Here is a 21,505-nt window from a genome sequence, read left to right on the forward strand (position 1 = left end):
TCCTAATTCTCTCTCTCCTTCTCTTTTCCCTTCTCCTTTTTTTATTTTTTGCGAGGTGAGCCGAAGTCCCTCTTCCTCTGGATCCGCGTCTGGTATATAATGCTTCAATATATATCATGTCCACGAGTACAATTTTTAATGTGAAAGCCAGTGGATGAAATATTTCTATGTATTTAGTCTAATAAATTGAAATAAAATTTCACCTAAAAATTCCCCGAGAGATGGATTTCGGCCAAGCTCTTCCGAAATACCCTTTGACATATTAACATAGGCTTTGCAGACAGACCTTTTTAGCACTAAAATTAAAAATGCGTGTTTTAGAAAACAGATTGCATTTACATTGTTAGCAGAAACGGCTGGGGCGCGCCGTGTGAAGTACATGACGCAGATGATAATAGATAAACTGTGCAGCGCCAGTGCAGTGTATGTGAGGACCAGTACCGCAACATTTTAGTTTTCCTGTCTTTTCGTCCAAAGATCGCCTTCAAATACTCAAATGAACAACTGGCATATATGCTAACTACCATATTGTGAAATTGGCCCCAGGATAAAGCCTAAAACAGCGGGAAAATGGAACGAAAAACTGAACTTTCTATAGATCTAGACGGACTTCGTGTAACGAGAAGTCGAAGAGCTGCAGCAGCAGCGGCAGCCGCCAATGCCAATGGCAATGGCACTGAAAGTATGACTATAAGTATGAATTCATTTACATCCACTACTCAGACCACGTCAACTGCAACTGCAGCCAGTGTCTGTAATACATCAACATCTAAAACTACTAGTTCGAGGATATCAACTAATTCAAATACTGGGAATGATTCCACAATCCCTAGGAAACGAGTGAAGCGGAATCCTCTATTGAAGAATGTGTTTTTGGGTGTCCGTGATTCTCAACATGGAAAGCGCCCATTCAAATCTGCCACAGAGGTTCGGGGATTTCCACATCTTTTGGCTTTCGCAATACATCATCTCATTGATATTTTGTTTGTTAATGTTCATGTTTTTTTATTACTATTAGACATGTTGAATTTAATTGTCATGCCAAGTGTTTGTTTCATTAATTTCATGTTTGATATTTTGTTAATTTAGAGCCTGTCGGCCGGGTTTTTTTTAATCCCCAAAAAGTGCATACCGGTATTTGACTGCATATGCCCTTATGATGTGAATGATTTTAAAAATGTATTGTATCAGATAACTTTACAGAGTTTACATTAAAATGTATTTCAGTTGGGTGCGAGAACATACAGTAATAAAATATCTGCGCATCGAGTTTACAGAAAACCCCTTTTCAATCATCGAATGGGCTAAAAATTTCAGGGTAGGCCTTCTGTCATTAGCTTTCTTATAATAACCAATTACTAAAGCCAAGGGCTGTTTTGAATGATATTTAAAAATGAGAGATGCCAAATTTAAATTCTAACAGCAGAGAACATGACAAATTTAAATTTCAATAGCTGAAGAATTAATTTATGGCTACTAATTTGTAATGTTGGAATGTCAGATGATACATGTACTTTAGTGACCCTTTACCAAATCTTTCCATGGACCTAGGCTAAGAAACAAAGTTTTTAATTGGTGTTGACCTCAAAGATGAAAAAAACATTCAAATGTGAATTTCAGGCAAGGATTTTTACATTAATATTAGATTTTGAGATAAGAATATGGTACTGATGAACTGCAGATTTTTCACATCAAAGCTTAATTTTTGAAAAAATATATTTCCAATCTTGGCATGGGAAATTGATCTTGATATCAAAGATTATGTGATAAAAGAAATATCTGTAGTTTCCACTTAATATCTAATGAAGAATTAGGATAAATTATTATTAAAACTTCTCGTCAAAAATCTAAGCAAGATGCATTAGTATTTATCTACTCAAAATATTGTTATCAATTTTGCCCATTCAGTTGGTATTTAGAAATTTACATGTAATGAGTAAAATATGTAGACAAATTCAGAATCTTAATGCCAATATTTATTATTAGAGCAAGAAACTGGTCAGGATATCTTTTGAATTCCAAAATACTATCCAGGAAGAGCTCAGGCTGAAATGGCCTCATGTCAGTTGAGGTCAATTAAATATAATAAGAAAATTAAAATTTTACTCAAGATTACATAATTTGAGAAAAATATATATTTCATGAAATCTGTTCAGTACATGTATGTAACAGGTATCTTGTAATTTAAATTCTCCACCTAAAATTTACCCCCCCCCAAAAAAAAAGAAAGAAAGAAATTGAAGGAAGGAGATGGAAGAAAGAAAGGAAGAAAAGCATTAACCAAAAAAAAAATGGATGTGGGTTGTTTTACCATCAGGGTATACCTTCAAGGGAAAGTCTTCTTTACATTAATATATAAAAAATGTGTTCTGTAATGTTGAATCTATGATGGCAAGCTATTGGGCACTGTTAGAGCAACGTACAAAAAAGTTCTTGAATTACATGTTTTTTCTCAATATTGACCATTATATCTGTCATTATAGGTCCAAAATTACTGTGGTTTTTTTTTGGTGCTCATGCATCCGAATTGTTTATTGAAATGTGAAACCCCAAGATCTGCCAAACGATGTTTAAGAATATTTAGAAAACAGATAGACTACATACAGCAGAATGATAATACTTGCATGGTAACTACATGTACTTTTTGCACAAAAATTAGCCCTTGAAAAAAGATACAAACCCAAAACTGTAAAATTAATGATATCCCCTAAAAATAGGGGATCATTTCCTTCCCTGTGTTCTAATATTAAGAATGATCATTCTCTGATTTACTTTCTTTAGCTCCACTCTGAGCTCCTGATTAATTCCTTTAATAAGATGCTCTAGTAGTTTGAATTATCATCTGAATTTCCTTTCTTCAGCTTAATCGTGAGCTCCTAATGAGCTCTTTTTATGAGATGCTTAAAAACTATTATCTAAAATGTCCTTTCTTCAGCTTCCTTGTGGGCTCCCGAGTTCCTGTGAGCTCCTTTTATGAGATGCTCTAGTACTTTGAATTACCGTTCTCTTAATGTCCTTTCTTCAGCTCCCACGTGAGCTCCTGATGAGCTCTTTTTATGAGATGCTTAAAAAGCTATTCTCTAAAATTTCCTTTCTTCAGCTTCTTTGTAATAAAATTCCCGAGTTCATGTGAGCTCCTTTTATGAGATGCTCTAGTACTTTGAATTATCCTTCACTTCCTTTCTCCAGCTCCCTCGTGAGCTCCTGATGAGTTGTGAGAGCAGGATCGGTCTTGTGCAGCCATCCTCCAACACTCAGAGCCCGTCTGCTGCTAATCCTACCATCCCTATCATTGCTGCCGAACTGTCGGAAGCAGCCAAGAGTCTACTGAACACCAACCCAGAGTTGCAGCAGTACTACCTCTGTCTCAAGTTGCTCAAGGTAGGGTAATGGGCTGCGCATCGTCGAACCTCTAGATATATCCCATTAAGATTGTTATTATATGGTGATATTATCTATGGATGTTTTCTCTTTAATGGCACAGTCACTTTTTCCTACGGCAGCCGTAGGGCTAGTAAAAAAAAACCGTTATAACATTTTTTGTATCAGCTATATATAGGGGGTTTGAATGAAAATAAAAGTGATATTTTCTACTTGCTGTATGACCCCTGTAGGGGAAATGTGACTGCAGCATAACCAATCAACAAAACACTGATTTGCATACTTTAAAAAAGTGCAGTATTATGTGTATCTCATTATTTTTATATAAAAATGGATTGTAACATTTATTCTTTGTTAATTTTCACTGAAGCTTCATTAATATGTTCCCTTTACTTTCTGGTTTTATGGAAACCGACAATATCAGGGTGAATGCCCCTTTTACGTCTCTGTTATTATGTATTCAGGATGTTGGTTGGAAATCGTGGGCGTGTTACACAGACAGAATTGATAATGTGATTTGATTATAGCAGTACCTCGATTGAGGATCGAGACTTTGCATGTATTACCGAATATTACCACATGCATTTGAATATTTTTTCCCTCTTGTTTTTCTTCGGTCTCCAGAAAGTAACACAGAAGCTTATGTCTGAGTCAACAATTGAGTATCCTACTGATAGTGGTAAATTTAAGGAAAGCAAGACCATTAATGCGGAAATATTCTTACTGTTTGGTGGTGTTGAGGTAAGTCTACAGCCAACCTAGTATAAGTTGACCTCTCTTTTAATATACATGTATGTGAGAATTTTCCTTTGTTTCTGAGCAATTCTTCAGACCACACGTTTGAAGCAGTACTTATCTTTATTGTGTAAAAAGTATAAGCCATTTTTCAGTTCAGCATATATGACCTTCATCCGAGACAAAATCTAAAATCTCATTGTTTCATTCCACCAATCAAGGTAACCGTTGACCTTCTCCTTCAACCGCACTTCTACAAGAAAAAACAGAAGAAAAAGTTGGCAACAAGCAGTGAGAGCAAGGAATCTAAAGCTGATGAGGAGAAACCCTCTACAAGTGACACACCAGAAACGTCTACCACAACCACTCCTGAAGCAGCAACATCAACAGAAACCACTCCACCAGCAGCAACAGATGATGCAGCATCAACAGCAACTGAAGCTGCTGCTGCAGCATCAACAACTGAAACTGAAGCAGAAGCAACAGAGATGGATGACCCTCCGCCAGCTTCGTCAACAGCCACACCATCAACAGCCACATCATCGTCGGCTGCAGCATCGTCCACGGTAACGACATCAGCATCATCCACTCAGCAGGCATCAGGATCATTTCAGTTCCGCCTGGTCCGAGACAGTTACAGTGCTGGTAGTTCGGGTCACCCAGCATCACAAGGTACATTGAAATGACAGTGATTGTTGATGATGTATCTTGAGAGTGGACATATAGATCTAGTTTACTGTGATTTGCCCATCATTGTTGACTATGTGAATGATTGTGATAATAATGTAGGTGATGATTGAGGATGGTAAATAAGATATAAAATATAAGATAAGATATAGAAGGAGGGTGAAGGTCAAGTAGGTCAATATATCCTTAAAAAATTAAACAACTTGCCCTTATAATAACGAAAGAAAAATTCAGGGGTTAGACTTCATAATCTTCTCATGTATGCATATGATGGACATTGCATTGTTTTATTTGGGTCACAAGGTCAAATGTGAAAGCAGTTATTACTCACTGTTACAGTCACTTGTAGATGCACTGGGTAAATAAGAATTTACCTTGATTTATATTGGTGATATGATTATTCAATTGAAATTTTGTCAACATTTTAGATGTGGGGTGTGTTATATATTTTGGTTTATTTTCAATTGGTCTAATGCCATTTCGTCCATTTACCAACTTATCTACTATCATTCGGTCTACCATCAGTTCGTCCACTATCCTATTGGTCTAACTGCCATTTCGTCCACTCACCATTTTATCTAATAACCTGTCGGGCCAATAGCCATTTAGTCCATATACCATTTGGTCTAAATAGACAATGTTAAAATGAATGGAAATAAAATGGATATTAAACCAACTGGTTATGAGACAAAATTGTTATAGACGAACTGGTTATGAGACAAAGTTATGATTCAACCAATCCAAATGGTTATTGGGCCAAATGGTTGTTTGACAAAATGTTAATGGACAGAATGGCATTAGACTAAATGAAGGTAGACCATGTGATGAGTGGACGAATTGGCAATATTACATACCATATTTTTTCAATATCTGTACATGTTAATTATCATTTATGTCATTGAATATAATTATTATGACAATGAATTGTATTGTAAATGTTTGTTATAAATGTTTAAAAATTATTTGTATTATACTTTATGTTCTGTTGAAACTTAAACTGAATTTGATTTTGAATTAGAATTCACCTATATTTCTGATTCAGCAATAGTTGGGTTATAAAGACTCCATTTATTTGAAGTATGCTATGATAATTTCATTATTGTCCTTCCTTTAGATCCACAGAAAGTTCTGAGACATAAGATAGCTTACAATGCTATGGACCTTCTTCACTATATGTGTCAAAATGTAAGTCTGAATATGTTTTGTACATCATGATTATTCTGTATATTACAGGTGTGTACCAAATTATTCTAGAGGACTTTTATAGCAACTTCCAAATGTGCTGGTAATCCGGGGTGGTATTCTGGAACAGTCATAACTTTCTCATAAATTTTGTCATTTCTCTCCGAGATGTGACACCGCTATGATTGTCACAAATCGGTATTCTGATCATTGTCTTTTCCCTGTCATATCTCTCTAAGTTCCCGCCCATCTTTTCGGAAGCAAACCAATCAAAATCATTGTTAGTTCCCAGTGGGAGCCATTCTAGCCAATAGGAAGGCCCTGTGACAGGTAGGGCGTATCCCCAATACAGTTGTTGGCATCGCGCAACTACGCGAATATCGATGCGCTTAATTACAAAGAGAGACAGGGAGCTGTGAAGGATTTTTGAGGAGAAGTAGAAAAAGAAGGAAAACAGAGAAAAAAAGGAGGAATTAATATGTAGGGCCTAACTAATTGTAGCATGAAAATATGATATTGAAAATTGTCATGGATGATGAGTGAAACTAATACCACAATCTAATCTAAATAATATGATATGCTTGACATTCAGTCGGCAGGGTATCAGGATATTTGGTACTAAAAGATATGACAAAATTTATGACTGCTACCCCCCTGTCATAACTTTTGCTTGTATAATAGGATTACGCGCTTTTAAAGCCGCGTATTTTTGGTGCGCGCTAAAGAGAAGAGACAAAATTTATGACAATTTTTGTGACAAAAGTTATGACATCCACCAGAATACTTTGTCATATCTCTGAGAAAAGATAAAATATGGAGAAAAGACAATGTTCAGTATACTGCCCCTGGGTACAAAATTCTGAGCTTGGGGATTTCTTGCTAACTCAGTCGCACCCTGCTCTTTGGAGAGCAAATATAAATCTATACCAAAAATAAAGTACTCTCATTTCATTTGATATTTTGCACCAGCTAATTTTAGTGTAACAAGACTCTCTGGCCAAAAGTCATAATTTTGTCTTTTGTTTAAGAATACCATAAGTGTCTTTTCACTGCTAATCAATACATTTTATCAAAGAAAAAAAATGTTAAAGTGTTGGAAAGCTGGGGGACCATTTCATGAAAGTTGTCAGCACTGACATATTGTCTTTCTCTGACAGTTACCATAGTAACAGTCAGAGGCATGTGCCTCTAAGCCAATGAAAACCAAGTATTTCACTGAAATTGTCAGCACTGACAATTTAATCAGTGCTGACAACTGACCCCCCCCCCCCCCCCCCGATGTGAATGATGTAGCATGGCTCCTACAAAAAATTGTATGATTCTAATGTATATCTTATTGTTTTTTAAATAATTTCTAATATGATAATAATAGTGATAAGTTTTAACTGAAAAGATAAGTTTTAACTGAAAAGATTATTTATAAATAAATTGCATACTAATTACCTGAATTAAAGCCTTTTTTATCCAAGTGCATGTATAAATTACAAGTACCTTGAAAACCGCTTACCTGTGCACCACATAATTTTTCTCATAAGAGGCAAGAGATTTGATACCTTGTAATAAAAAAAGTATATTTAGGATTCAGACTTTCATGTGAGAAGCATGGAGCAAGGGGCATGGGAGGCCTCTTGTGCTTGTGGATAGCACATGTAAGCTTATCTGTGGTGAATATCTACCAAACAGAAATAACCTGAACTGTTCTGTGGTTTTAGGGACATGTGAATGATGCAATGGAAAATTTGCAGAGTTAGCAAGTGAGAATACATGTACATGTAGGTCTTGATGAAGACTGCAATTTAGATTTGTTTGTGGTCAGTTAATATGTCCTGTCTAAACTAGCTGTGTTCATATACTGGACAGCAGAGCTTTATGACAATGTTTTGTACTTGTCAGACGTGATAAGACAAATTGCGTTGTAAAAGTTGTCATGCATTTCGTGATCGCAATTAATGTTTTTATATGCCCCTCCTATGGGACGTATTATGGTATCATGCTCGGTGTCCGTCCGTTAACTTTTCCTTGTAAACGCCATAACTTCAGTTTAAATTAACCTAAGCTCATATAATTTGGTGTGTATGATACTAGTATAGATCCCAGGAATTCTATTGATTTTGAGGTCAAAAGGTCAAAGGTGAAGTCGCCACCTACCACTTTTCTTGCTTGACCAATAACTCAATTTTACGTGTTACAGGCGGGCGTATTATGTGCTCACCTTAGCGACACTCTTGTTATGGTCTAACTGGCATTAGAAAATGTATGAAATTCCTTGCAAATTCAAATTGCAGATCTAGAAACTTGAATACTGTCTTTGTTCACTCAAAAGTGACAAACGAGAAGAAAATCAAAGAAAGGAACGGTTCCAAAGATTGGTATGACAGAAATCTTCCAGGATTTGGGGTGCAAGCTCCCTATCTTGTATGATGTTTTTCATTTCCCTCCAAATCAAGATATCAAATGGACCCATTTTGAAGTAATGGAGGCCAGAAATAGGGTTTAAAAAAATGAATTTGAGGGGCACTCAAGTAAAGGCATTTATTATAGAGGAAAGACTGTTGGGTTTTTTGGGCGGGGGGGGGGGGGTCTTAAAAAATCATTCATATTATATTTAAAACACGATATTGAATGTGTATGAATTGTATGTTACATGGATAATGTTATTAATCAATCTTTTATACATGTCTTGTAGATGGGAACAGATATGGCCACGCCTCTCTCGGACCATGATGACCTCATAGTCTATCTCTTCACCCTACTTACGGAGAAACAGTGTTTCCTCAAAGCTGCAACCCTCATAGAAGATATCCTCGGGGTCAGAACACAGATGTTTAAGCTGCAAGATATCCGTAAGTTATTATTGTCTATGTGTATAGTGAGATTAATTGTTCAATGATTGGAAAGAAAGAAGCTAACTGAAAAGGAGAAAATATATATGCTATTGATTTTGAAAACTTTAGTTCTGTCCTTGTAAACTTTAAAACATGCTTTATAAAGACACAATGCCCTGTAGAACAATAGGTTGTATACTTTATCTTATTATTACTAAGTAGTTATCTCAAAAGTAATGTATAAAAAAGGGAACCTTATCTACAAGCATTCTGCTTCTAAGGTTTCCTCCACTTTTCCGTTTTTTTATGTACTTAAACATGTATTAATATGTAGTGATTAAGAATGCTTGCTATTTATACTTATATAGTCTATGTGTGTAATGGTTGCTCAGCCTAGTTATGTCAGTTAAGTTATCAAAGTTTTGTAACATAACGGATTTGTGGAAATAAAACCTAAATGAAAAAAATGAAATGATCTTATTATTGACATAACGTGGGGACATTGAAGATAGAAATATTCCCTTTGCATATTATCTTTGTTTTTTAGTCCATATATTGACTTGACTTGGAATAATTGCACTTCCATTTACATGACTAAAGGAGAATAGATAATTAATGAGAGGGGTGTAAACCCATGAATTAGCACTGGAAGTTTGACTGTATTTTCATATCTCATTCGTTCTATTTTCACAGCTGAGCTTGAAGAACTGGTCAAGAAGTTTGAGGAGGACCAGCTTGCCAACTTCTGCCGCGTCCTCTCCATCACCATCTCGGAGCTTGACCCCAAGGATGACCCTTGTACCTTGGCTGCCCAGGACAAGGCCTGCAGGAATCGCAGCGATACACCCATCTCGGAGGTCAACCAAAGTAAGCAATTCTTGCGTAAATGTTTTTGGTGGTGGAATGGCGTTAGTTATTATTAGTGACAAGCCCAAATATGTATGTTTATTGTTGTTCTATAGAGATGGATTGCAATGATGATGTTTAACAATATATTTTCTTGTCATTTGCTTGATTTTCGTGAATTATTAGCAAGTATTATATTATTCAAAGAATACCTGTTCCTATAGATCAAATGTTGGCAACTCTGATGTGATATTGTGAAGGTCATGTTTTAAGTTTATTTTAAGAATTTAATTATTTTAATGTTTTTTTTTTAATACAACAGAAACGGTAGTTGAGCTCCCTGGCTTTGTTCAGAAACTTGTCAAGATAGCATGCAAGTCAGTTGGTAAGTATGTATTGTCAAGTCAATTGATGGTCACTGTGTATCTCTTCAAGTGGTAATGAAAATGAGATGATTTTAAATGCTTGCATTGCAATTATCATTTTCTAAACTGGTTTCTGCTTGATATTGTGATCTTAAAATTTGTGTGATATGACAAATTTGTATTCGTTATCAGGATTTGCCATTTGAAATACCGCCTTATATTGATATTGAGAAAAAAATGATTCCAATACTTTTATGACAGTGCACTTTGCAAATTGGGGATGCAAGGATAGACAAAGTGGGCAACTAGTTCCACATTTAACATAATGAGTGATTTAACAGCGACATATAATTTTGAAATGTTCTGAATGTCCTTTGAATTACTTTTCATTGCAGCCATAATCATGAAGATAAATTCTCTCTACCTATAAATTGAAAATGAGATAAATAGGTTGCAGTTAGCCCACTGACCCCGATTTGATTTTAGTAGGATGCAGATTTTCTAGAGACCCTACCCATTTTATCACCGCCCTGGGGCCTAATGGGTAAAGAATGAAGGATTATGCAATCAAATGACAGTATTTCAACAGAGCCAGTATCAATGATGTTCATCATAGAATACCCTTGAGTGCTACATGGAATCATGGAGCACTATTTTGAATAAGACTAAATCAAGAAAAATAAAACACCCCCTCTTTTTACTCTCTTTTTATCTCTTCTCTCTGTATCTTTCACTCTCTCCTCTCTTTCTCTCTCCTCTCTTCATCTTTCCCTCTCTCTTTTTCTCTCTTCATCTTCCTTCGTCTTTCCCTCTCTCCCCTCTCTCATTCTCCCCCCTCTTTCCCCCTCTCTCCTCTCTCACTCTCTTTGGCTCATCCAATCGTTCACCCCTGCAGCAGAGCCCGATGGAGTCGCAGACATGGACACCCTCTTCTCTCAGATCGACAGCTGGGTGACCTGGCTGGACAGCTCCTTGGCCTTCGACGCCCTGGCCGAGGTCGCCAACGAGGACGAGGGCGTCTACCTCAACCTGCCCCTCCATGACCTGTCCTTGCCCCTCCCGGATTCCCTCAAGACCATGCATGAGGTTGTCTATAAGGTGGAGGTCCTTCATGTGCTTTGCCTGCTGCTTGGAGGAAAGCAGAGGCATAAGGTTGGTGGCCATCATTAATTTTCTATTTTAGAAAAAGTAAATGAAACTTATGAAACTTAGCAAAATTGAGTTCTGGAGAAGCTTAATTATATTGTAAGATATATTTTTTCTAATTTCTTGGAATTTTCTATTAGTTTCTTATACTCGAAGTAAAATGCATTTATTTGTCATATACGTTGTCTATTGAGGAAAACGGATACATAAGTTTAGTCACCTTTTTAAGGTGTTGCTCTTTTGAAGTACACAAACTAGACCTTTTTATATACACATAATTGCATGCTTAATCAGGATGTCATTTTGTTGTTGACCTATTTTTTACAATTAAACTCATTCAAACATCATCTATCTATTTTTCGTACTTGACCATCTTGATAGGATTTCGTGAGTATGGGTAGTTGTGATTTTAGAAAATGCTACGTACCTCTACAATCCACAACCTCTGCCTCTCTTTAAAACAAAAAAGAGCAAGTTGATTGGTCATATTGATTGATGATGCATACACAAGTGAATATGTGACCAGCCACACCAAACCAACACTACATTGCCAGGGAAGGTTCTCTGTACATAACCAAAATAAGAATTTGGTCTTCACAAATCAAAAACTAGATAATCATCTCATCTGAGAGAGTAATGCTTCAACTTCATACTGTCAAAATGTCAAGTTGTGACAGTGAAGTCGATTAAAAAGCAAGATACAAGAGTTTCTTTGACACAAGTTTTTGTGGATTGCTTGTAAGTTTCATTGAGATTGCACAGTGTGCACATCTCATGCTTGAGTGAACCAGAACTCTAACATTGTTTTCTCCTTTTTTCTTGGAGCTTTTGCTGGGTTTCTTCTACATTCAATCAAGAACTTATGCGGTTTATCATTGATCAATTTTGACAAGTTATATATCGGTTCAAATCTTAGGATGTGCTATTTCAAACTCAATAAAAATCTAAAAATTTATTTGGGTGACTTACTGCTGGTTTTGAGGTGACTGGTTACATATTATCTTTTGAGTGCATCATGCTCAGACCAATTGCAAACTATGACCGGTTGATATCACAAAGGATTCTGGCTTTCTGTAGTTGAGATTAAGTTAAATCCAGTCTGAACCTCTGAGATAAGCTTTACCTGATCACTGAATTAGACCATCCATTTGCCAACCAATCTGTGGTTTATCCTTTGCAGGTCCATGAGATCCTTGCCCAATACAAACTGATGCCTGGACTGAACAACCTGTTTGATAAGGTCATCTGGAGGTGCAATCTTCGAGCCCCTATCCACGGGGTCAACGAGAACTGCGACTGCAGTCCGGAGGTGGCCCTCAAGGTCCAGTTCCTCAGACTTCTGCACACCTACTGTGATCATCATGAGTAAGTAAAATGGCAACCCTGGATTTCAGGAGGGATTTTGGTCGCTAACTTCAGCATATTTTAGAGATAAAAGATAAGGATTAGGAATAAGGGTCTTGGTTTCCTTTCCACATAAAGTTCTAGGAGATGATTTTACAGTTAAGTGACACATCTATCAAGATAATTGCCCTTCTGTGTTCTGCACTAGGTTGTGCATTGGAGATGCATTTGTATCTTGTTCTCTCATTTTCTGCCACAGGTATTGCAGATGGGCGCTGATATGTATATAATCCAATTGTAAACTCTCACCTCTTGTCATTGGTCAAAAAAAGGATGGGTCTTTATGGAAACATCATCCTAAGAAAGGCTATAAACTCCTCACTACCTCCTGGGTTTGTCTGGCAATGAATTACCTTTGTCAGTTTCAATTTTGTGAAAAAATTCTTTATTTTACAATGTGTCCACTTTATTGGATGAATTCCAGGAAAGTTTCATATTTTATATAACATTGAAATCACCTCCACTTTCTTTTATTGTATTAAGATATTTTTCTTTTCTCTTTGATTTTCTTCAACTGAGTTTCTTTAGGATGATTTAATAATGGACTTCTGTTATGCAGGATTTTCTAAGGTTTATTTTGTTTTTCATGACAGCAACAAGTACCTAATCATGACCCGGCATGAAATCAATGATCTGAATAGAATATCGACAAGTTCAAACATTCCCCAACTAGAAGCAGTCAAGAAGATTGACAGGTAAAGAGATAGTCTGTAACCTACTTAATCTTGTTCCCTTCTCCTCCTACCGTTTCAGCAGTTGATTTTTCAATCCAATGTAACAACAATTATGCAATGAGGCACTGGGATTTTAAAAAAGGTCCACCATATTGTTTTCAGAGATTACTCCTGATGATGATGATGATCCACAGCATTTATATTGCGCCATATATATGTTAGAAACATTCATAGGCGCAGGCTGAAATTCTTTAACATTTCTTTAGAGTTGATATTTTCGCAATGTTGTTTTCTGTATGAGAATCTGTTTCAGAATCTATAAGGGATGTTACTAGTGCTATTTATCTTTCTGTAAATTGAGATAAGAGTGAGCCAACAAGAGAAGCAGAAATGTTATACTTTATATTGATCGCCCGGAAGACTATTTAAATTAGGTTTCTCTTATGAATGGGCAGGGTTCCCAGCCAATCAGCTAAAATTATTTAACTTTTTTCCAGTCAGGGAATAATCAGGGAATTTGATTTTAAAAATACCTCAAATCAGGGAAAATTGCCCAAATGAGGGAATTTTGATCAGCCAAAAGTCGAAAGCATGGTAGTCAGTCAGACTCTGTTATCAAAACAACATCCATTGAATGACTGGTTATGGTGGTACTAAGTAGTTTTACATTATTGTTTTTATACTGAAAATACATGTAATGCACTGCACCAACTTAGAAAACATGTGAAAATGGGAATGGGTTTAAATATTTATCTGAGAAATTTTGAACTTCATCAGGGAAAAATCAGGGAATTTTGTTTTCTTGAAGAGCTGGGAACCCTGATGGGTGAATGGGTGATGGTCGTTATTAGGGCTGAAACTGTGAGAACAGGAAATACAAATAATAAAGATGAAAGAGGCTTGGAAAGTTTTAACAACTAGATTGGTTATTGGATATCACAAATGATATGAAATGAAAAGCGAGGGTTTTTTTTTTAGTCAAGGTTGAAGGTCATTAGAGGTCAACGAACATGATTTATTATCAAATGAATGTTTTTTCCCTCTCCTTTTGAAGATTATTATTCTTATATGTACATGTAGTGGTTTTCAAAGTCAGCACTGATACCATATTGAATGGTGCCATTCAGGTAAAACCAGCCAGAGGCATTCCACTTCTGATAAGGAGGGGGGGGGGGGGGGGCGGCAAGATAACATGATTTTTTCCCCCTATTTAATAACAGGTACAGATATGTGTAAGATACTGTAGAGTTACATGCACATACCCTCTCTATGAGGGACCTTTCTTGTTTATTTTGATTGATAGTAAACTTGTTATAGAAACTATGCATTTGTTATTATTAACAAGTCTTTATGAAACAGCACCCATGAATTGCATCATAAATCTCAAGCTGCCCTATGTAGGGAGTTACTTTATAGTGGTGGTGATGTATTACTTGATTGATAAGAAAGCATGAATGCTTGTAATCAGCAACCAGAAGACAGAAGGCTCTAAGGCCTCTCCGAGGGACGTGGCTTTGATAAGGATATATGCCTTACCATCGGGCTCTAACACACTTTATTGGGATCGAACCCGGGTCACAGGATTGCAAAACCGACTGAGCTATCGTGCCTCCTCACTCAGCTGTCATGCCTAATCTGTTAGCACAGACCCCGATTGACATTTTGATCTACAAGTGGGTTTTACACAAGACTAGCACATTCAAAACTTGCCATTTAAATCTGTGCTAAAACTGAGAAGATGAAGCGCACCCTGGGCGATAGGGCCTTCAGTACACAGGCCATTGGAGGCTGCTATTTCAGACCACTTAACTTTAGTGAAGGGTTTGCACAGCAGACTTGTCACGCCTGCTTGGTAATAGAGTACCGAAGTGATGACGTCGCAAAAAACCTTTTTTTTGCATTTCAGTGTTATTTATACCATACCTCGGCAGTGCATGATGAAAAACACCCATTACCAAAATTTGGTGGGAATCGGTCCTGGGGGGGGGGGGGCTTAGATATGACCTCATGAATACATAATTAGCCCCATTAAAGTCAATGTATTATTAGCCTGGCTCCCAACATTTAGAACCAGGCCAGTAATACATTGATATCAGTGGGGCTAATTATGTATTCACGAGGTCATATCTAAGCCCCCCAAGGACCGATTCCCACCAAATTTGGGCTATGGAAATATTTGTATCATGCTCTACAGAAATATGGTATAAAGGACGCTGACATGCAAAAAATGAAAAGTGATGTCACACTTTGGTACTCTATGATCAACCGATTTGTCTTCTTATCTCTAGGACATTACTCTGTCAAGGTCAGAAAGGTATCCTCACCAAGCTGGTTGAAGTGATGAAGAAAGAACCAAGAGATTCACCCTTCAGGTAAGATAAGAATATCCTTCCAGAAATCTTAAAGGACAGCAGTGTTGACACCTTGCAGAATCAGGTGGATATTTATCTGGTGAATTAAAGATTGCTAATCTTGCTCCTGCCTTATGGAAAGCACTTCCTTCCTTTTCAATGTTGATGATAAGTTTGCAGATTCATTCAAGGCTGTTCTTAAAACCTGTATGTTCCTTTCATATTACATCATATTACAAATGATTTCCCCTGCGCATTAGAAAAGTTTACTAGTTAGACAGTGTATGTAAAACACTGTTACTGTTATATTTGATGTAATCCAAGCATGCAGAAATAACTAAACCAATAAAGAGAAAACAAGTAGGTTTATTCCAAAGATGAATATTGATTGGAGACGAAGATATAATATATATATATATATATATATACAGTTGTGCAAAATATAGCTGGTTATAATATGGGTACTCCCCAACAATGGCCATATATCAGCCCCTAAAAATGGATGGCGAGGGAAACCAAGCATGCTGTGTCTTCTCGTCAAGAGACGGAGAAGAGAAGTCCTTTCTTAATTATTTTTGGAGGAATAACTCTTAGTTTTGCACCATTAGGGAGAGGAGTTAAACAATGTATTAACTAATCAGGAAAGAAGGGTGGAGCATAACAAAAATGAAAGTTTATTTGAACCTGAAGTCAGGGAGAAATTATCTGGGAAGGAGGTTGGATGGAGGATAAATTATACCTCATTATGGTCTCTTAGGAGGAATTATAAACACAATGCAAGGATAAGGCTACTTCATCAATCTGTGCAAACAGGTGACCACATAAGCTCTAAACAAAAGGAGTTGTGTCAATGGACAAAAGAGCATTGAACTTACTTTCGACCAATTTACTAGCTGGAGTTTGTGAGCTTGCACAAACATCCAAGCATGTTTAAAAGTATAATCAGTTTGACAAAAATATGGAAAAAAGAGTGTTATAGTAACAATCAGAAACATACTTGTCTGCCGATCAAAAGGAAGGAAAATAGTCAGAAGTCAGATCTGACAACTTATCAGACTCATGTTGATGAAATTCTCTTCAAATGATCATATATTTCCTTAGGTTCTGGATGGCCCGTGCTATAGAGAGTTTCTTAAGAGGAAAGACCTCGTATGCAGACCAGACCTTCCTCATCAGGAAAGGACTCTTAGAGGTAGTATATAACATTTCCATCTTCAATATAATTTCACAAAAGTTTAGATCATGAAGTAGTGTAGACTCCTCTTACAGTTTTTGTTTTTAACAATTTTTTCGAACATAATCTTGTTCAAAGATGTGGGGTTTTAACATATGCATGTTTAATGTCTGCTTCATTATACCTATTATAGGGTGATCATAGCGGTTAGAAATGATCAATGTTACAATTTATGTGAACAGATGCTAGGACTTCTTGTCGGACTTTATGGCCCGTATTCTCAAAAGAGGTTTCAATTGTACCATGGTACAAAACCCTTGACTATGCTGATTTCTTAACATAATTACGCTTATTTCATCGCATACACAAAGTTAAATCCAATTAACTGCGCACTTTCGGCAAAGTGCGCTTAAAATGAAGCGTGTTAATGAAATCTGCATAGTCTATAGTTTTGTACCATGGTTCAATTGAAACCTCTTTTGAGAATACAGGCCTATATGTTTGAATGACATGCCAACATGTGTAAAAGACTTCCAGTGCACTTAGATTTGCTCGTCACTTGGCAATTCTCATATCCCAATCTTTGTGTTTATCGATTCATGAAAGTAGTACCACATTCTAGCCTTTGAATGATACAAAGTAGCTCTTTGACTGGTGAAATAACAGTTCTTTTTTCCTTTCTCCAACACAGCATGTTGTACAGCACATCCTGAGTAGTGAGCACCACTCAAAGGAGGTACTCCAGAGCTACTTTGATCTCCTGGCTGAGTTGATGAAGTTCAACATCCTGGCTTTCAAGAGATTCAACAAGGCCATCCACTCAGAACATCAGGTGGGCACTTTAAACGATTATGATAGTAGTTGTGGTGGTGATGGTGGTAGCAGTTACGATGGGATTTGATGTTGGTAGTGGTGGTGCTGGTGATCATGGTGGTCAGGGGCAGATCCAGGATTTTCCAAAAGTGGGGGCACATTTTCCCGACAAGCAAACAAACAAAAAAGAAGGTCTTCACATTCAAGGGGGGGGGGACACTTCTCTTATAACGGCATTTTTACATTACAAATTTTAATTGTGCCTCTTAAAAGGGGGCATGGGCCGGCTTTGTTCCCCCTAGATCCGTGAAAGTGTAAATGAAAATGATGGCAGTTGTAATGTTGGTTATGATAGGGATGATGGTTGTGGTGGTGGTAGTGATGATGGTGATGGCAATTGCTTTATTGGTGTTGATGGGATTGATGCTGATGATGGCTGTGGTTGTAGTGGTGGTTATGGTTGTGGTGATGGAGATGATGATGATGGTGGTTGTATTGGTGCTTATGATGGTAATGGTAGTGGTAGTGATGAAGGGGATGATGATGATGGTGTGAGTGATGATTATGACGTTAAGATAGTGATAATGGTAGTGGATTTTATGATGATGATGGTTGTGATGATGACGATGGTGATGATCTTGATGAAGATGATGATGAAGATAATGATGACGATGATGATGATGATGATGATGATCTGCATTACACCATTAATACCAAGGCATTCTAAATAGATTTCTTTCAAAATTTTGAAACATATTATAATCTTACATAAACAACAATGCTTGACAAATATAATGATTATTTCCTACTTGTCATGCCAATTTTTGATGTTTTCTCCACACAGTTTAAGCAGTTTGTACATCTGGTGCGCAATCACATTGTTGACTCAAACATGTTTGTGAGATGTCTGGCACTCACTATCGAGCACTTTGAGAAGGAGCAGCCTGAAAATTATGGTAAGAATACTTGAGCTTCTTCACACAGAAAACTGCAGGCCACTACCAAACAAAGTAACTATGACCAGATCTACAGTCAGCAAGAAAAAAAGAAAAAATCAAATATCCCATCATAAGAACACTTATCTCACAAATCTAAGCCAGCAGATTGTTATTCATACTGTGAACTATATAGATCAGGGGTTCTCAAACTTTTTCTTTGAAGGGCCAGATGAGACTCCAAGTAAACCTGAAAGGGCCAGGGTGAAGTGGATACTTAGGAAAAAAAATGTGCGCAAAGCGCAAAGACCCTTGCGGTCGGGGTCCTAGATGCTCACTTGTGCAATCGGGCCCTTACTTTGGGAGCATTTAATCCAACAAATTTATAACAGTTTCATATGGAACGCAGGCAAAATTAGAAAAGATTTCAAAATACAGCGAGAGTCAATATTAATGATAACAACATTTGTAGTACTTTGTTAAAAGGAATCTAGATTGTACCTATACATACCTGGTATTGGGGTCACAGATAATGTCTTGAACTATCAATAGTACTTTGTAAGGAATCTAGATTGTACCTATACATACCTGGTATTGGGGTCACAGATAATGTCTTGAACTATCAATAGTACTTTGTTAAAAGGAATCTAGATTGTACCTATACATTCCTGGTATTGGGGTCACAGATAATGTCTTGAACTATCAATAGTACTTTGTTAAAAGGAATCTAGATTGTACCTATACATACCTGGTATTGGGGTCACAGATAATGTCTTGAACTATCAATATTTTTTGTAGTCAAAGTAGAATTAATAATAGAGCATGTCTGTTGTATACTCTAACAAGGGTTTCAGTCCCCTAATCACTTTCAATATGGGAAACGTGACAGTCTGTCAGCAACAAGTTGCTTGAATCTTGGCACAAAGGTGTGATTGCCAGACGAAGGCACTGTTGCAAATGTTCACTGAAGCAGGGGCCGCAGAAGCAGGGGCCGCAGAAGCAGGGGCCGCAGAAGCGGGGGGGGGGGGCCTTTTTTCCAAAACCATGTACAAAAACGTAAAAATGACCATATGATTGTGATTTTTTGCATGGCCAGCCCCCCCCCCCCCACACACACTTTGAAAACCGTTCCACGGCCCCTGTCAAGGTACTTCGGTATGAGTTAGTTCTTTAAAATGTTCATTGTGGAAAATGCACTTTCGCACCTTATGTATAGATCTAAACATGGTGAGAACAGCGCTGGTCATCTAATAAGAAAGTAGATCGAACAGACAGAAAAGACTCCACTAAACTTTGTTTAAAAGTCAAATTAATTTCACTGCCATTACTTTTATTACGTCTACACGGATACACAATGTAATCATATTGAGCTATATTTCATATTGCGACTTAAAAGTGATTGAAAAAAAACCTAGCAGAGTCTCGCGGGCCGGATTGAGAAGCTCCACGGGCCGTAGCCGTCAAAGGTCATTAAGGTCAATGAACTTTGGCCGTGTTGGAGGTAATTATAGAATTGCTGTCATAACTTTATGGATATAGTTTATGAATTGTGGGTAATCAGGTATCACTGACAAGTCTTGGGTCACATGATCAAGGTCAAATGTAATTTAGAGTCGGTGAACACAGTATTGTATCATTATATAAATGGTGTTTTTTTTTGAATAATTATTTTATAGTAGTTTTCAAAGTAAGCACTGCTGCTATATTAAATCATGTTATCCATGTGAGACTGCCAGAGGCACTCCACCTGTTTTAATTTGAAATATGCGTGAACAGGTCATAAATAATATAGGCATTCTCATGATTACGTATGATATGTTTCTAAAATAAGATTTGCCCACAAACATTTGATTTATGACCTTTTTCTCTCCATTTTGTTTCATAATGTAGCATTTTAATACCCTATTTTTCATTTGTTTATTTTAGATTGGGGAATACAGTCTTGTCGTCTCCTTCAGTTTATCTCAAAGAGAGAGAATCGTTTGACCTTCCTCTACAAGCTCATCAACATCATCCATGTTGAGATCCTCACACAGGTAATATTAACGGTTAAAGCCTTGATCACATTCTGTGTAAAAAATCTCAGCAATATCTTTGATATTTTTTAGACAAGTGGAGGCCAATTGCCCCTTTTGTGATGATAAAATACATTGTATGCTTCAAGGTTTAAAAATCATTTAAATTTTTTTGTTTTCTTTTTCCTTTTTTGGGGAGGGGGGTGGGTGGGATCTATTACTATGATTTGATTATATATCATAAGTTATGTTAGAGGTTTAATTGCGACATCACAACTCATGATAAATTATGTCATGAGATTGTCCGTGCAGCTCTAGACGAACTTTTTTAGCCATCTTTAAAAAAAATTGATAAAATGTTCATAAAATGGCAAGTGGATCCTAACCAATATGATTGGCTAAAATCTATCACATGACAATTTTTTTTTTTTGGTGGTGGGGGCAAATTTGCCAATGACATGTACTGATGACTAGTTCTATTGCAGGGCTCCACACTTACCCTTTTTTTTCCTACTGGTCCAACCTGTTCCTGTTGGATCAGTAAATACCCAGTTTTTCAGTTTTTTGGTGGTCCGAATCCAAAATTTACTGTCCCCCAAAAAATAAAGAAAAACAAAAAAAAAGACTTGAATTTATTTCTTTAGTTTTTAATTTTTCCCCTTTAGCAAGTCGACTATTGTCACCAACACTGGTTTGCTTCAGTTAATTCTAGCTGACACTATTCAAAATGAACAAAAGAGACAATGCCTATTTACTTGTATTGATCACATCCTATTCTGATATACTGCACTTTTTGAGCACATTTTTATTCTGTAGATTGACTTTGTAATCATTGTTTTCATTCAATTTTCAAAATAAATTGCCATCATTTTATCATACCTTGAACATACCTTGAAGCGCCACACTTCCATCTTCACGTAGGTAGATATTAGTGTGGCAGGGATTGGGGGGCTTTGTAGCCCATTAATGATA

The 21,505-nt window shown here is 36.8% G+C and overlaps 1 protein-coding gene across 1 annotated transcript in view; it reads left to right on the plus strand.

Annotated features, from left to right (window-relative positions):
- Window positions 1-348: 348 nt before the first annotated feature.
- LOC129254087 (short transient receptor potential channel 4-associated protein-like) overlaps window positions 349-21,505 on the plus strand; it is a 29,914-nt gene continuing 8,757 nt past the window's right edge. Inside the window, exons 1-16 of the mRNA XM_064095033.1 lie at window positions 349-927; window positions 3,190-3,381; window positions 4,006-4,122; window positions 4,338-4,788; window positions 5,918-5,988; window positions 8,672-8,828; window positions 9,504-9,677; window positions 9,979-10,041; window positions 10,917-11,173; window positions 12,348-12,532; window positions 13,165-13,266; window positions 15,534-15,617; window positions 16,698-16,788; window positions 17,462-17,602; window positions 18,428-18,539; window positions 20,445-20,554. Coding sequence (XP_063951103.1) covers window positions 571-927; window positions 3,190-3,381; window positions 4,006-4,122; window positions 4,338-4,788; window positions 5,918-5,988; window positions 8,672-8,828; window positions 9,504-9,677; window positions 9,979-10,041; window positions 10,917-11,173; window positions 12,348-12,532; window positions 13,165-13,266; window positions 15,534-15,617; window positions 16,698-16,788; window positions 17,462-17,602; window positions 18,428-18,539; window positions 20,445-20,554 — 2,664 coding nt within the window. The 5' untranslated portion in view covers window positions 349-570. The remainder of the gene's footprint in view (window positions 928-3,189; window positions 3,382-4,005; window positions 4,123-4,337; window positions 4,789-5,917; window positions 5,989-8,671; window positions 8,829-9,503; window positions 9,678-9,978; window positions 10,042-10,916; window positions 11,174-12,347; window positions 12,533-13,164; window positions 13,267-15,533; window positions 15,618-16,697; window positions 16,789-17,461; window positions 17,603-18,427; window positions 18,540-20,444; window positions 20,555-21,505) is intronic.

This window comes from Lytechinus pictus, chromosome 2 (assembly GCF_037042905.1).
Source record: "Lytechinus pictus isolate F3 Inbred chromosome 2, Lp3.0, whole genome shotgun sequence".
Classification (NCBI taxonomy): Eukaryota; Metazoa; Echinodermata; class Echinoidea; order Temnopleuroida; family Toxopneustidae; genus Lytechinus; species Lytechinus pictus.